The sequence below is a fragment of the Heliconius melpomene genome, chromosome 1, assembly GCF_056956725.1.
Source record: "Heliconius melpomene rosina isolate 202511_hmr_F chromosome 1, ASM5695672v1, whole genome shotgun sequence".
Classification (NCBI taxonomy): domain Eukaryota; kingdom Metazoa; phylum Arthropoda; class Insecta; order Lepidoptera; family Nymphalidae; genus Heliconius; species Heliconius melpomene.
The window spans coordinates 6,518,410-6,533,061 of record NC_140389.1 but is presented as its reverse complement, the minus strand read 5'-3'; the positions used below and the strand labels follow the sequence as shown (position 1 = coordinate 6,533,061).

The window sequence follows — 14,652 nt, the reverse complement described above, 5'->3', positions numbered from 1 at the left end:
TGATTTATATATTTATAGGTCTCTTCCATAGATTGTTTTATTAATAACTAAAAAACTAGCTTCACCCTTTTTATCGTATAGGAATGAGGCAAGAGAAAACCTAATGGTAGGACATTCCGCTTGTCACTTTTCAAGACATTGCGTCTTTATTGAATTATAAAAATTCTATTTTGCCGAGCGAAGAACGACTTCAATCCGAAATTTAATATTAGTTAAAATCTAATTGATGTCTTTGAGTAGGGCTTCTATTTTGATTATAAAGTTTTTTTTAAAATAATAACTACACCTAAACTAAACATGGTAGTCAATTAATTTTAAATCCATAGAAAAAATCTAAATAAAGTCGTATCCTGTAAGGTGATTAATAGTCGCGTCCTTTGGTTAGATAAAAATATATTATCGAAAACACTGTGTGACACGTTGTTAGTGGAACAAAGAAAAATAAAAACAGATTCACGCTTTGTCCCGCATAAAAAAGAGTGGGCAGAGTGAACTTAGTGTTAAAACACTCCTTTCTCACTGCTCACCTAGTTTCATATGGACGCCATGCTAATGGTTTAATTGAAAGAGTTATTTTCATAAACCGTTCTAGTAGATATAGTGCATATGCCTTCTCGGGACGAATAACTAAAATAAAAAAACAATAATTCCATAGAGAAATCGAATCCACAACAATCACGTGCAATTAGACACTGTTCCACTGTGCCACATACTTTCCTTACTTAGCTAAGCCATCTGGGGTCAGAGTTATCTCAGGCACTTGTGTGTCATGTCATCACGTGTCATAAAAACCATATTGTTATTACCTGACGGCATTAATAAGCTAGTTAACTTTGAAGAGTACACTTACTTTGAATATCCCTTCGGATGACACGCCTGTAACGCTGCCGGCCTGGCATCGTCGTCCAGAACCAAAGTGGTCCTAAGTCCAGCTGCCCTGACCCTAACTTCCATACTCAAGTAAAATAGTCTAGGGTCACGGTGCCGCATCCTGAATTTTCCTAGGAGTGTAGCGACTACTTCCTTAGCCCTGGTACCCCATGTGACTGACAGGGTCTTGTATTCGATGTCCGGCCGGAGACATCTTGCGTATACTTTTATCGTTGTCTGGAAGGTAAAATAATTTTTAGGTTAAAAAAAAATGGCATATGGCAGAAAAATTGGATGTTACCAGAGTGAGGATATAAAAATATCTAATTACCTGATTAGGATTCGAATCCACAATCGTATACAGATAGACGCCGTGGCGCTGACCCGCAACGACCTCTATAACTAAGCTCAGTGCTCAAAAAATGTAAGGCTTACATACTCACTGAAGAATTATTTGAATAATTCAATTCATTACATATATGAAACAATAGAATATACTATATAGGTAAAAATAGAAGAAGCACAAGGTATTTGAGAAAACAAAAACAAAGATGATTTTTAATTTTGTTTAATTCTTAATATTTTTTCAGTTCTGGCTTCATCATCAGACCAGGTCTATGATAAAGAAATATTATATTGTCACCCAAACCACGTATTACTGCTAATTTTCATTATGATGCGATTATTACATGTCAAAATGTGGGTGATAATATCCAGTTTTATTTTATTACATAGTCCACCAATATGTTATAAAATATTGTATGAAAAATGCAAGAAATCTGCAGTAATACAATTATAAACCAACATCTGTGTAATGTAGGAGGAATGTGGGTAAATAATAATTATATAATTAGATTCGAGCCCTTTAGCATAACCCCCACAGGAAATTAGTAATCGATTTGAAGTATGCAAGCAAGAGAGTACGTATAAAAAGTATGTATGTTTAAACTAAAGGACCGATTAGTACATAGTGTCTCGAAAATTACGATTATTAGGAAAGTGAGTAATAAGAGTGTTTCAACACTTAATTTTTTGCTTCACACCCTGCTATGCGGGAAAAAGCGTGAAGCTGATTGCAAGAAAAATAAAACATTTTCTATTCTAACTTCAAATCCTACAAACTTGTCCGTACAGTGAACACTGCATAAGCCAACCAGCAAGGCTATCCGTAATCTATACTAATATTATAAAGTTACAGTTTGTTTGGCTGAACGGGCTTAAGTCAAGAATAAAACAATAATACGCTAATTAAAGGCTAAATTAAAAAATATATTTTTGTGTTACTTTAAAAGCATCTTTATATATATATATATATATATATATATTACATAGGCTTTTTACCTAGGAGGCTATGGCTTATATTTTACCATATAAATCGTCTCTATGCAACCCACTGTACTTCTTGTCAAAATTACCTCAAGCTCTCGGAGTGTTTCAAACAGAACTCTTAGTTATTTTCATTTACCTAACTACGCGAGCAAAACCCAAGTAAAAGCTTGTCTAGAATATAGCCGTCTAAACAGCATAATACTGTGTATATATGTACGTCATTGTACGCCCGCGCCATTGTGATTTGCACAGCGAGGTCCATTGTTTACTTTGAGAAATTCAAAAACTATTCTTAAGTATAGCCTTCACTGAAAACTTGAATTGAAAAGGTTGACTCGACGGTCAGCTAATTGAAGAGGTAAATTGAATTTTTAACGTGTAACTTTTAGATTATTTTTTTGTAGCGTTGAGTGCTTTCTCTATCTTTCGTTGAGTGATATAACATAGTGACGCTGTGCTTTATTTTATGAGCAGAGAGAGTTTGGAAATGGAAAAAAGAAGAGAAGAAACCAAACCTACTACCGTAACGTTTAAAATTAGACGCTATGCCTGCATCCTGTGCCTACTGATTATGTTTGTAGGAATAATGAGATTCTAAAAAGTAAGAAAATTTTAAAAACGATTTGGGAATTTCAAAAATATATACCTATGAGTTTCAGTAGGATTGTTAAAAAACAATAAGTCCACATACAAATCTAAAAAAGTTATTTAGTTTTAAACTGAAGCTTTAATAAAAGAATGCTAAAACTTGCAATTGTGGTTTCCCCTATACAGCGACAGGATTTACCGCAAATCCTGAGGATATGCCAAGTTATATACACAGGTACACTAACTTTAAAAATAACATTATTATTATTTCATGTTAATATGTTCAATAAAATAGTTACATAAAGCTAACTCGAGATATTCTCAGCCACACTAGCACTTATTTAGTTAGTTAATAAGTTTAGTTAACTTTGATAATTCAATTCATATATTCATAAAGAAAAAGCAAAACTAAAACTTTTATATAACAAAAACGAAAAAACACAAAGTATAACCGCATTATAAAATCATTACTCGACATATAAGAATGCAAGGATTGCAGAAAATCAGGTTCCCACGCGTTTTGGGTCGCACAAAGCTAAAACTTCAAACTGAGACTACAATTTAATTATTAAAACACTACTAAAAATATTAAATTTACATAATAATTTATCACTTACATGTATATAGTGTGGGTGGAAAGGTATTTTTGTACGGGGAGCGGGCACCGGCGCAAGCGCAGCCATGACGCGCGGTTAGTTGGACAGCGCGTGTGTAACTGAGGAGTTTTGCGGAACTACGCCCTACGCACTGCCACGGAAACTAAGGGTTCACCTGCTCCCTACAGGAAACCCATGGATCTATGGGGTATCGATCTATATTATGTAGTTGTGGGGATTTCACACGGGAAAAATGGGGTTATGGTGGAAAATTGTATAAAAATTGGGGATTTTAGCTTTTTTTCTCCCATTTTTTATATTTCTGTAATTATACCAATCGTTTGTATATATTTTTTTTCATAATGCCTATGCATATTCTTCGTAAACATGTTTATTTTTAGGTTTGACCTCCTCATAAAATCTTAATTGATGAATAGACAAAAAAATATCTATTTTAAAATATATATTTAATAATTATTATATTATAATTATAATTATTTGTAATAAAATCCATATTATATTATAAAATAAAATCAACAAAAACATTATAATAATTATTCGATACAAGAAATCGCCGGTAAAAGTGGTCATCTCTACCGCTGTACGGCGGACATCGACTCGGTAGGAAGTGAAAAAGCGATACCGGAAAACAAGTGGAATGCAACTCTCGGATGGGAGCTTGCATGTCATTTTAGCTGGGATGAGCTTTCTTATGAATAATGCGAGTTTTTGTATTGAAAAAAAAAAAACTTTTTTTCCTTATAAGTAACCTTACTTGATCAGTTCTGTCCATATTTAATAGTCTATGTAATTATTACTACTTTTTTCCGTTTTCACGCTATAACCAGCTTAGAGCAGAGAGAGAGTATGCAGAGAGAATCTAGTGTTAAGACACTTCGTTCTCAATTTTTTAAAAATTGCATAATTGATTGATAATAAAATAATTAATTCCCTCGAGAAGAAATCGAACCTATAACTGTCGTATTCACTATTCCTGATGGCCTCGCAGTGTCATATATTTTCGTTATTTCGCAGGTAAAAGCTATTACTATACGCAATGGTATCGAGTTCAATTCTTTCGTGATGAAGATTTTTTGCATAATATAATATAAATATGTATACCCAAGTATTTTGACAATAATTAATTAGGTGACATATTGATTCGATGAATTATTGTAATTAGGGCGAATATTAACTTTATCTTTATTTACATTAAAGGTTATCTTTCGAATTGGGTTACACAGTAGGTATTTGTAAAACATTTCTCAAATAATTTCTTGCAAGTACTTATATTTCTATACACATTAAAGATATTTCAATTAGAAGTTAAAACGCGGTGTTGGGTTCCGCCACTCAATACACAAAGTCTAGAAATCATGTGGAAACTAGAAAACGTTACTTATTAGCACTAGATACCCTGCTATATGAAGATAGAGCATGAAACTGTTTATTATATTTGATATTGTTTATTAATAATAATAATATTTTTATTATTTTATATCCTAATTTAATTTAATTTAATTGAACAACATATATATACAAAATTATAGCAAATAAGAAATTTCCATAATATATTTAATTATATCAGCGACCCACTGACCATGGCCGTGACCACGTGTTTACCACGCGAAGTACTTAGATCATATAGTACAGAGTATATGTCAGAGATGGCGTCACTATACACAAACATATCAAAAGGTACTAAATATATTAATCTATTCCTCTGGATTATCCAGCGAAATTAGATATACCAGGATAGGCAGAGAAAATCCATTGCTAAGACACTCAGCTCTCCACATTCTATTTATTTTATTAGATACGTTTATTTTATGTGCGTTAAGTTGTGTAAGTTAATGCTTAGAGAAAATTATAGTTTTAAATATCGCAGTGGCTGCAATATCTGACTGACAATATCTGGCAATATCTGACTGTAAACGCAACGTTGTGGGTTCGATTCCTACTTGGGGGAATGAGTTATTTTCATTTACTCACTTGGTAAATATAACACAATGTCTCAAATTATGGGCGATCCGTAGGGAACGGTAAGTTAAAATTTAATTCCTCAGCCTTTCCTGCGGAATCCACTGTCACGCTAAACAATAAATAAAATTTTCGTTAATTTCGCAAGATTACTCAATCGTAGATATAATTCCATAACTAATATTATAAATTGCTCTGAATATTATAATTGTTACAAAAAAATTGCAATATTACAGAGCGTGTCATTTTAACAGTGAGCTTAAGCCATCTTAATTTTTGTATCAATCTAAAATTGAACCTTGTCCCCTCGTTATAAGTTCTACGAGATTTCGATTTCGAAATTCGATTAGGAAGATGTTGGTGATTACTGGGGTAATCGATTAACTGTGCTCTATTAACTAACCTAATCTAACCTTTAATTAGCTTTGATATCGATATTTTACCTTGACGTGATGAACTCTTGAGGTTTTTGAACTATTTAGTATGAAATATGAAAATTGGACGCCATGGCGCAACGAGGCTGCGCCTAACAGTAAATACTTCGGTCGTGGGTTTGATCTTATATGTTTAAATTATTATCATTTTCCCGTTTTCGTTGATAAAACATAGTGCCCAGTTTTCGCTTAATTTTCAACGTATTGTGTGTTCATTAGCGGCACTCAACGCCGTTTATAGTGTTACCATAGCGAGGCCTTTCCTTCTTCCTGGCATTAATCCCGGCTATTACCAGGGTCTGCCTTCCTACTTAACCTACTCCACTTTGCACGATCTTTTGCATCCTCGGTGGTTAGACCATTGGCTCTCATGTCCTGCATCACGACATCCAACCAGCGCTTCCTTGGGCGTCCGGGAGGTCGCGCCCCAGGAACTAGTATAGCAAGGCACTTGCGTCCGACATAGTTCTTAGGCCGGCGCGTAACGTGGCCAAACCATCTCAAGCGACGCTCTTGGAGCTTATCCGCTACGTCACGGACCCCAAGACTACCTCGAATGAATGTGTTGCGTATGCGGTCAGACCGCGTTACGCCGCACATCCACCTCAGCATCTTCATTTCCGTGACGTGAAGCTCCAGAGTGTGCCGAGATAGTGCTGGCCAGCATTCGCTGCCGTATAAAAGAACCGGTCGGACGATGCTCTTGTATATCAGCCCCCTGAGCTTGGGCGGTATTCTGCGGTCGCAGACCACACCAGTGACCTCCCGCCATTTGGCCCAGGCAGCGCTTATCCGGCCATGGACATCGTGGTCGATGCCTCCAGACTCGTGCATAACGGATCCAAGGTACCTGAACTTCTCCGACTTAACGGCTGGCTCAGGACCTATAAGGATGGTGCTCGAGTCCCGGCTCCCGCAGGCCATGTACTCTGTCTTCGACACGTTTAGTTTAAGACCGCCGTTCTCAAGCGTACCCTTCCAGAGGTTCACTTTACGCTCCAGCGTCAGTCGGTTCTCGGCAATGAGTGCTATGTCGTCGGCATACATCATCAGCCATGGAGGCTGGTCCTGGATGTGAGCCGAGACAGTATCGAGCACTACATTGAACAAGAACGGACTAAGAGCCGAGCCCTGGTGAACCCCCACTGTAATCGGGAAAATGTTACCATAGCGAGGCAATGAAAATAATTCATTCTCACGCATGGGAACAAAGCCTCCAAAACTTGGCGGAATGTGGGAAATGGAAGTATCCTAATGGGAACCGAGTGTTTTAAAGTTCTAGATGTCTAGGTTCTCATGTTTCCCTCTGCTCACCTTGCTATGTGCGGGATACAATGTTAAGCTAAAAAAAAATAAGTTATTGAAGCTATAAAATATTTAAATATAGTCACGTTAAAAACTGTTTAATTAGCGCACGCGTTTACTCTTTCCGCTTATTACACACAATTAATATAGCCTTATATAGTAATTTCCTTATCAATTAATACCGTTTAAAATTTTGTAGAGACTAGTCATGCCGCAGAGGCACAAAAAAATGAATTCCCAGTCGAGAACATGAAATATTTAATATTTTAATTTCTTCGCCCTGGTATCGAGGCAAACCGCGGCGTTAAGTTCCGTTACTAAACACACAATGTCGGCAACAGCCTCTTTTACAGACTCTGTCTCAGAAGTAAAGCAAAAGCAAATAAAGAAAATCTGTCAATCCCTTTAATGTAAACATAAAATAAATTTATAGGAAGCACATCGACTTTGCGTTTTGTGATGCCAAACGACTGTAGTATTATAATGGATCGGATACACAAATTAACCGAACTCTTTATATTAATTAACCTGTCACCTCTATTATGAAGAGAACAAGGTTCAAATTCGAGCGTATTCCATACATTTCCTAATTTCCTGGCTTGTCGTCACACCTCATTCGCTCAATTTAGGGCGTCCTGTTGTTATTTTGAATTTTTATATAAATAAACTTAATGTATAATATTATATATTATTAAATAATAATTTTGAATTTTCGTTCTCCATTTTTTGCTTATACAGAATAATAATTTGTTGCCACCATTTCCAAATTAATTTCGTGTTCATTTTATAGCAGAGTTTTTAAGTATTATATTCTTTTGATTCTTTAATTATTATTTTTTTGTATTTTTTTTCGATCAATTGAAAAATAAAATAATAGAAATTTCTGCAAATTTCAAATATTTATCAGCACTGTCTCCAAATCGAAACTATCATGGTGATGTTAAAAACATTTATTTATATAATATACACGTGTATAAAAAGCGGCGTTGAGTTACGCCGCTCAAGTAACAAAAACTCAACAGTATCTAACTTCTAAGTATAATCCTTTCCCTCAGAAGTATTCCTCAAATAGACATCTATTCTTCTTTCAAAGTCAACAAAGAATTTTACGTGTACTAAAAAAAGTTAACGAGTATTTTCCAAAAAGCTCGGCTAAAGCTGGGCGCCTGAAACAGTTGTAGCCACTTGTATGAGACTAAAATAGATCTTTGAAAAGAAATTACTTACGGTGTTGTGATAACAGTTAAAAACATTGTTCATTTATAATTAGTCTTTTCTATTTATCTGTTTTTTATGCCTATATGGTTTTTTTAGCTTCACGTCTTTCTCGGACATAGCGTTCCCTTTGGTTGGCAGAGGGAACTTGAAAACATAGTGTTATGACACTCCGGTCGTATTAAAACTCGGATATCGCGAAAATATTAAAATTTCATTTCCTCGAATGGGAATCGAACAAACAACCTGCCGCGTTTACAGTCGCACGTTTGTGCCTTTGAGCCACTACTGGTCTCATGTATATATGAATGTATTCTAAAATATATGGAGTATAAATAGGCAAAGGATTATTTTTTTATTTCTTAACAATTATTTTGCATTTATGGCCCGCCACAGTCCGACTGGCCGAGGATTGCTTGAATTTTTTTAATTCGTAAATATTATCTATCTTTCAAGTTCCGCAGATGGCAGTAACTTCAAGTTCTAGATCTTAACCCTAGTTTCTTTAAAAAAAACAAATCACAGGGTATAAAAAAGTAACATAAATGTCTACTACATTAAGTGGAAGAGTCATATTCATCATAAATCATTGAAAAAAGTAATAAAAAAAGTAAACCGAGTACAAGAGGTCTTTATAAAATTTATTTTTCAATCCTACAATAAGTACTTAGCTTTTTAAATAAATGCCTCCGTTTGAATGGAAGGAATGCAAATATGGCAAAGGGAAAAAGCATTCATCTCACCTGGTGTGGAGTATAATAGGTAAGTGTTATAGTTGACAGATGGTCATAACTGGTTCAAATACGCAAAAAATATGGTTATTTAATAGAACGTTTTTCTTTTTATGATTATTTAATAGAACATTTTTCTTTTAAGGCCATGATGGCGCAGTGGGACTTGAACGGGATTGGCCTGACTAAATAAGATGCGTGCGTTCAATTCCCACTAGGGGGAAGGTTTAAGTAATTGTAATATCGTATAATAAAATTATTTATTTATATTATTCTTAAGATTGAGTGGAAGAAGTGGGTTAAAAGAGTGAAGAAATACAAAAAAATATCTAAGTAAATACTTCTTGTACACATGTACAAATTAACATTAATTTCAGATTAACATGTATTCATGATTTAGAGTGTATTTATTATATTATAATTATTAGTGTCTTTTTTTAAATTGAAATTATTAAAATTCACGAATCAAAAAATATTGAATTAACTGTTTCCTGTAAAAAAGCTATTTAAATATAAATATTATTTTAAACCCATACTAAACCACTCCCCACCCTAATTCTATGCAACTAATGACCGCATCTCAAAACAATACAATTTATATAATAATTTAAATTGTTATAACGTGTTTACTGTTTCCGTAGAAAACATATGTCAACGTCAGAAATAACCGCACACTAAAGAGTTGGGGAAAAAAACACAAAAAGTCCCCCCAAGCCGAGCACGTGCTAGCTCCAGGTGTACAGGATGCTGTGCAAGTATTTCAGCTTGTCTTGATTGTCTATTATTATAGATCACTTAACATAGCTTCACGATATATCCCGCATATAGTAGAGTAGGTAGTAGGGAATTTAGTGTTAAGACACTCTGTTCTCCTCGCACCGCCAAATTTTCGAGACATTGTGTGGTGAGTTGCGGAAATTAACGCTGCTCTTAATTTTGTTACCAGAGCGTGGATTAAAAATTATTAGTCTCTCCGAGTAGAAATCGAACCCACAAACATCGTTTTAGTTTGACGAGTTTGATACTGTATCCCGCATATAGCAGAGTTATGCAGAGGGAATCTAGTGTACCTGGGAACACAGTGTTGAGACACTTCTGTTCCCCATTTTCTACTGATTTCTGAAGGCAGTGCGTGATGAGTGGCAGAATTTTTTAGTACTTCTGTCATATTTTTATTTTAAAAGTTCCTTCGATCTGAGTCACGTTCGTTTACAATCATAAATATTAATAGAAGTGATATTCGGTCGGCTGCCGTCGAGTGCTCCACTTGTATAATATATATAATTTATTGACTTTTAACTGGATTTAAGACGTCGATTTGTTCTTACAAAATATGTATTACAGGTTACAACATACTGGAGTTATCTAACTTCGCTTTGAAAGAAAAAAAAAAACACTTTATAGAGAAAATAGTTCTGCACTACTGGTTTTTCAATCATTCTTCTTTTATAGATTCTACTTTAGCTACTCTCTCTACTTACGGGAGTGTCAAGACACTCCACTCTTCGTTACATCAGCACCGCATACAGTTACCCAGAGCCAGAGAGAAGCCAGTGCTAAGAGAACTCGCAACACACTTTCTGTCCAATTTTTGAATTCAAGCTTGCGCTTTATCTACCAGAGACGAATGAAAAGATTAATTTTCATTTTCGGGGGTCACACCAGCGATTGGGAATAGAACCCAAAACCGTCACGTTTACTCAGACACTGTGCCTGTTTTTTACAACATAAAATACTAGTTTAGGAACTTATAGAAACAGTATAGTATAATAATAAAACGTGCCTACATTTCTGATTATATCTCAATCTATGTTTACCTTACAAATTATACTACTGTAGGTAATTGAGCGAAGAAGTGTTAAATGCATGTGCATACGTTCTTAAACTGGTAACCTAAGCCAGCCTATTCGAGACTAGCTCTTAATAAATACTGTTCGACTTCACTGCACCTAAGTATTTTTAAAGATTTAAAACTGAAAAATCACTTATATTAGCCTACTAGTCGTACATTTTTAGCTTCACCCTGTTATGCTGTACAGCAGGGATAGAGGGAACCTGAGAACCTAGTGTCAGGGCACTCCGTTCCCATTAAAACACTTTCGTTCTCCAATTTCCGTCGAATTCTGGAGGCAATGCGTGTTGAGTGGCGGAAATCAACGCTTTATCTTGTTAGTAAAGCGAGGAAATAAAAATTATAAATATTTCATTTGCTCGAGTGGGAATCGAACGTACAATCTGTCGCCTTCACAGTCACAGGTTTATGCCCTTTCACGCAATAACTACTGAATGGAATTAAATGAAATTTTATACTATTATAGATTGCTCATTAAAATAACACTTAGATATAATTGCAAGGTGCAAAATAATTGCTACAAAATGAAAATAAATAACTCCCACAAATGGGAATCGAACCCACAACCGATCGCTGCCTTCTTTGCTTATTTCACAAAATATTACCTATTATATATTGTCTAGATAAAAAACAAGGCTTAAATTACATATCTTGAAAAATAGATCTTTTCTATTTCCAGTAGTGTGGTTAGGAGGCATGAACGTGAGTGAGGACAAGGTCCCTTTGTTATTACCTTCAGTATCAACTTACCAACGCAATGGCAACCAGCTTGTGGTAGAATAATTATATATTATTAGATTATATTATGAGTTATTGTCGTTAATTTGGCTTACGTGGTCGTCTGGTCTTAAAAATTGCTATAAATGTCGACAACCGTTGTGGTGCCGCGTAACTATAAACGAGACAGTTGTAGATTCGATTCCAATCTGAGCAATGAAATATGTTTATTTCTTTGCTCTGGTAAAAAGGCAAAGCACAGCGTTGAGTACCGCCGATCAATTGATCCCTGGTTTCCCTCTGCCTAGGGATTACAGCGTGAACCAAAAAAAATATTTCTACAATTTTTCATCCATTATATTAATTAATTATCTTTGAAACAAATGAGTAAACTATCAAATTTCAAGACCATAAAATATGAATGTCATTGAAACCGGACGCCTAAATGGTATATTTAAATGTGTTGGGTAAAATTAGCATCAATCGGTTATTTCATATCTTTCCGCTGCCTTATCGGCGGATGTTTACTCGATACGACAAGTAATCTCTAACTAAGCTCTTTGTGCAATAAATTCGATGCTTTAGCATAGCTTAATAAAAAAAGACTGACTGACTGAAAACACTTATCAAAACTGCCGTCTATGAGACTGATCAAGTGCGAGTTGGACTCGTACACGAAGGGTTCCGTAAAGTGATCTAAAAATTGGCAAAAATATGACGTTTGTTGTATTGGAGCCACCATAAATATTTGTTATGTTTATTTTGTTTTCAGCAATAAAAGAAATACATCATCTCTAAAAACAGCTGTCTAACCATCAAAGTTCATAAGATACAACCTGAGGACAGACGGACGATTAGCAGAATCCTAAGTTTATAAGATTCCATTTTACCCCTTGTGTACGGGACCCTAAAAAGGATATTCTTATTTAGATTTTTGATTTTTAACTTCAGGAAATTTCTGCCCTTTCCCAGCAAAGTAACATGATTGAGTAGAGTTTAAACTCAACTTTATAATTTTAATAGCGACCCTATTGCGGCTTCGCCCGCTTTTACTACTGGATTATTCATATAATGTTTGTTTGCAAAGCACTTAAGATAATGTGAAAATTAATTAAACCCTAATGCAACCCGCATTTTCGTAGTTTCAATAAGGATTTTCCAATTGTTTTACACAGCAAGGATTTTTTAGTAGGTACCGTAATTTTAAATCTGTGCTACTAATCTTTTCAAGTACTTATTAAAATATATTTAAATTACTATTTTTAGATAGTTAAATGACATTAAATAATACATTCAACTCGAATTATCCAATACGTGCAAACGCATCTAAATCTTCGTTGCTATAAAGGCAGGCGGGTTTTTTTTTTTTTCGAGCTTGTGGTTAATGCTGAAGAGGGTATTCTGTCCCTGATGAAAAGCAAGCACTACGTGGCTGCCTGTGACGAAAATTAAATAGAATGCATCGGCCGGGAATTGAACCCGGGCTGCCCGCGTGGCAGGCGAGCATTCTACCACTGAACCACCGATGCGTGTAAGGCAGGCGGGCGCGGCGGACTCGCTTGTATAAGCATAACGTCGCGAGGCGCGTTTCGCAGCAAGGATTTTTTGATATTGTAACAACTTCTAAAGTACTTATTAAAATGAAAAACAGAAAAGACAGTTTTGATCTACATTAAATGGCCAACGTAACTAATGTACTTATTTATATGCTGAGAGTAAGGGATAAGTGAAACTTGACTCGATACAGTTGATGTGTGAACGGCGTGATGTGTCAATAATTAAATGCGTTTTTCTTTAAAACTATTCGCAATTTCGAAATAGTTTAAAAAGCAAATTTTATCTTCGTTTAACGTAGAAATTTAATAAAGTATTTTAAAGGATAAGGATTAATACCATTATGGAAAAATATCCCTCACAATAAAAAATATATTGAAATTACTATTTTTAGACAGAAATATCATATTTCTTTCACTACACGTTATTCTTAAAAGATACGAATATGCCATCGCGGACTTTTTTGTAGATCTTATTAAGAGGAACAATACTCCAGTACATTTTTTTCATGTAGTACTTACCATTAGAGCAGCGCGAAAGTGTCTCAACGGGTAGGACTTTATACACATTTATCGTATTTATGTTGATTTACATAAGAATGTACAAATAATAAACTATATATAAACCTTCCCTGAGAAATACTCGACCTAATGGTGAAAATCGCATCCAAATCCGTTGGGTGGTTTAGAAGAAGAAGAGTTAGAAAGTTCAGACAGACACAAAAAGCGACTTTGTTTTATAAGATATAGGATAGGATAGGATATTAATATTATATTTAGATAGCAATTTTAACTATTTATACTAAATAACAATATTTTTATACCAGGAAATAATTGTGTGAGTCTTTGTTTACAACAACGCTCCAGTAAGAAGGCGGAAATTGATAGCCACTTGATAACACTTTATTCGAATTAAGCACAACGGCATTCAATGTATGTAGTGTTGATTTTTTTTTATCTTCAAGCATAGAGGCGGTATATGGGCTTAAAACCTTGAAAAAAATATTAATATCCACCTTTTACTATTTTAGATATTTTTTCTAGGCTGGTTAAATCTATTTCAATTATTGATTTACGTGCACCATGCGTAAAATAGAAAATCATGTTTTTCTTTTCGTTTTCTTTTAAAAAATCGCTTCTCTCTTAGTAACCTCCTACACTCCCTAACACTATGTTGAAATTGAATCCAATTTCAAGTTTCTATATTTGTGTTAAGTGTGTATTGTCTGCCAGTCACTCAGTAACGGGAGAGATATTTTAAATTTTACATTAAAACTTGTCAAAAAATATAGTCTTTAAATTTTTAAAGATATTTTTTTTATATTAGAACACTTAGTTTTAAAAAAGGCGCGAAATGACGCCATTTTGCTAACAAATAAAGTCATGTAAGTCAAGGCGCTAACCAAAAAGGTTGCAATCTGACACTGTTTTATTTTTTTTAGAAGCCAAAGGTCGATACATCGAAGTCCGAACTAAGTGGAT

The 14,652-nt window shown here is 34.7% G+C and overlaps 1 protein-coding gene across 2 annotated transcripts in view; it reads right to left on the bottom strand.

The window, feature by feature from the left end:
• rau (RA domain-containing protein rau) overlaps positions 1-14,652 on the bottom strand; it is a 61,788-nt gene that overhangs the window by 4,376 nt on the left and 42,760 nt on the right. Inside the window, exons 1-2 of one of the 2 annotated variants that reach the window (XM_085196442.1) lie at positions 3,405-3,544; positions 851-1,107 (exon numbers count right to left, since the gene is read on the bottom strand). In XM_085196442.1, coding sequence (XP_085052568.1) covers positions 851-1,107; positions 3,405-3,470 — 323 coding nt within the window. In that variant the 5' untranslated portion in view covers positions 3,471-3,544. Of the gene's footprint in view, positions 1-850; positions 1,108-3,404; positions 3,545-14,652 lie in introns of those variants that run through there. The other variant, XM_085196433.1, reaches the window with a different exon arrangement.